Source organism: Oxyura jamaicensis, assembly GCF_011077185.1.
Source record: "Oxyura jamaicensis isolate SHBP4307 breed ruddy duck chromosome 22 unlocalized genomic scaffold, BPBGC_Ojam_1.0 oxy22_random_OJ70864, whole genome shotgun sequence".
NCBI lineage: Eukaryota > Metazoa > Chordata > Aves > Anseriformes > Anatidae > Oxyura > Oxyura jamaicensis.
This window is the reverse complement of record NW_023304603.1, coordinates 1-2578: the sequence shown is the minus strand read 5'-3', so window position 1 is coordinate 2578 and position 2578 is coordinate 1. Positions and strand designations below refer to the sequence as shown.

Genomic DNA, 2578 nt, shown 5'->3' with positions numbered 1-2578 from the left:
CCCGGGGGGCTCTGGGGGATCCCTGGGGGTCCCGGGGGTCCCTGGGGGTCCCGGTGTGTTCCCGGTGCTGGCCGTTCCCGCTGACCCCGCTCGGTCTCCCCGCAGCGCCGCGCCATGAGGCTGTACAGCCTGAGCGTGCTGTACAAGGGCGAGCCCCGGGTGCAGCTGCTGAAGGCCGCCTACGACGTCTCCACCTTCAGCTTCTTCCAGAGATCCAGGTCGGGCCCCACGCCCCGCACCGGGGCTCCCTGCGCGACCGTGCCAGTGCCGGGACGAGCCCGACCGGGGCATCCCCGGGGCATGGCCTCGCCTCCCCCGGCAGCCCCGGGGACGTCGGGCTCGGCCCCGGCCGGGCCGGTTCAGCCCTCGGCGCTCCCCCGGGGGCCCCGCTGCAGCTGCCCCCCCGCCTGCGGAGCCGCCCGGGGGCTGCCGGGGTGTTGGGGCCCGGCCTCGGCCCCTCGGGGCTCCCCCCCGGTGCTGCGATTTCCCACCCGGAGCACGGAGCCCGAGCGCCCGCCGCTCCCGGCACGGAGCGGGGCGATTTCCGCTTGCTCGCCGCTTTGGGCCTCCGGTTTATTGCGGGGTGGAAAAAAAGAAACAAAAACCAGACCAAAAAAAGGGGGCGTGCGGAGGGGGCGCGGGGCCCCTTCCTGACCTGGCTCAGCTCGGGCCCAGCGCCTCGAGGGGCGGGGGTGGAGGGGAAGGGGTGGCGGGGAAGGGCCGGGGCTGCCCCGTGCCCCCCGCAGCCGGGGTCCGGGTGCGAGCGGCGCCGTGTGCTTGCAGCGTGCAGGAGTTCATGACCTTCACCAGCCAGCTGATCGTGGAGCGCTCGCAGCCGGGCAGCCGGGCGTCCGTCAAGGAGCAAGGTGAGCGCCAAGCCCCCCTCGCGCCCCCTTCCCGGGGCGAACACCGGGGGCTTTGGGGGGCAGGGGGGGTGCCCACGGGGCCGCGCCTGGGGCTCGCCTCCTTCCCCGAGCCCTTCCCGCCGCCCCAGCGCGACCGGGGGCGGGCGGTGGGCGCTGGGGGGGGGGGGGGGGGGCGGGCCGCCCGCCCCCCCCCCCCCCCCGCCCCCCCCCCCGGCCGGGGGGTGGGGGGGGGGGGGGGGGGGGGGGGGGGGGGCTCCGGAGCCGCCCCCCCGACGCCGTGTCCCCGCGCAGAGTACCTGTGCCACGTGTACGTGCGGAGCGACGGGCTGGCCGGCGTGGTGATCGCCGATAACGAGTACCCGCAGCGCGTCTGCTTCACCTTGCTGGACAAGGTGAGGGAGAAATAATCCCTGCGCCTGCGCCGGGGGGGGGTCGGGGCAGGGTCCGGCCGTGCTGCGGCTCCGCTCGGCCCGGCAGCGGGGGCAGGGCTCGGCCTCGCTCCCCGCGCTCGCCGCCGGGGCCACGGGAGGAGCGTGGGCAGCGACGCCGGGCGCTCCCTGGCCCGCAGGTGCTGGACGAGTTCTGCAGGCAGGTGAGCCGGGCGGAGTGGCCCTCGGGGTCCCCCGGCACCATCAGCTACGCGGCGCTGGACGGGTACCTCAGCAAGTACCAGGTACGGGCCCCCCGCCCCCGCCCGTCCCCCCCCCCGGGGGCTGCTGGCCTCACGCCGCCCTCGTTTCCCCGCCAGAACCCCCGCGACGCCGACCCGATGACCAGAGTGCAGGCGGAGCTGGACGAGACCAAAATCATCCTGGTGAGCGGGGCCGGGGCCGCTCCCTCCCCCCGGGTGCCCTCGCCCGGTTTCGGGGCGCGCTGGCGGGGCCCCGAGTGTTGACGGCGCGCCCGGCGCCCGCTTCTTCCGGCAGCACAACACCATGGAGTCGCTGCTGGAGCGCGGGGAGAAGCTGGACGACCTGGTGTCCAAGTCCGAGGTGCTGGGGGCGCAGTCCAAGGCCTTCTACAAAACCGTGAGTGCGGCGCCCGCCCCTCCTGCACCCGGGGAGGGTCCCCGAGGGGCCGCGGGCGGCTGTGGGGCCGCGCGAGGGGCAGCAGCAGCCCCCGCGGTGCGGGCTGCGGGGCCGGGCAGGGAGCTCGGCTGCCCAAACCCGGCCGTGGAGCTCCTCGGCCCCTTCCCGGGCCCGGCCCCGCTCCCACCTGGGGCGCCCGGGTGCCGGAGCGCGGCCTCCAGCCCCCATCCCGGGGCCGTGCCCTCGGCCCCCGCGGGCCTGGGTCCGGGCCGGAGCTCCGCGCCCTCAGGCCGCGTTTCGTCCCCTGTCGCCAGGCGCGGAAGCAGAACTCGTGCTGTGCGGTGATGTGACCCCCCCGCGGGGGGCTCCTGCCCCGGCCCCCCAGGCCCTCGCCCCCGCTCGGATCTCGACCCGGCCCAGGACTGGACGCGGAACCCCGGCGGCTCCTGGGCCGCTCGCTCGGGCTGGGCCCCCCGGGCGCCGCGGCCGTGCCCGGGTCTCGGTGCTGAGGCCGGCCCCGCGCCGTGGGGCTGGGGGGGGAGCGCTGCAGCCCCCCGCCCTCGCCCTCCCCCGGGGCAGCTCCGGGCCGTGCTGTGCCCCTCCCCGCACCCATGCCTGTAACACCAGCCGCTGCCTCGGCGCTGCCAGCCCCGGGGGGCTCGGGGACAGAGGAGCTGGGACCCC

At 77.7% G+C, this 2578-nt stretch overlaps 1 protein-coding gene across 1 annotated transcript; it reads left to right on the top strand.

Moving 5' to 3' along the window:
- The first annotated feature begins 40 nt into the window (after positions 1-40).
- Positions 41-2565, top strand: YKT6 (YKT6 v-SNARE homolog). The gene is made up of 7 exons (XM_035312841.1): positions 41-218; positions 784-866; positions 1158-1258; positions 1435-1539; positions 1615-1680; positions 1793-1894; positions 2209-2565. The coding sequence occupies exons 1-7, from the start codon at positions 115-117 to the stop codon at positions 2242-2244; spliced, it is 597 nt and encodes a 198-aa protein (XP_035168732.1). The 5' UTR covers positions 41-114; the 3' UTR covers positions 2245-2565.
- The last annotated feature ends 13 nt before the right edge of the window (positions 2566-2578 follow it).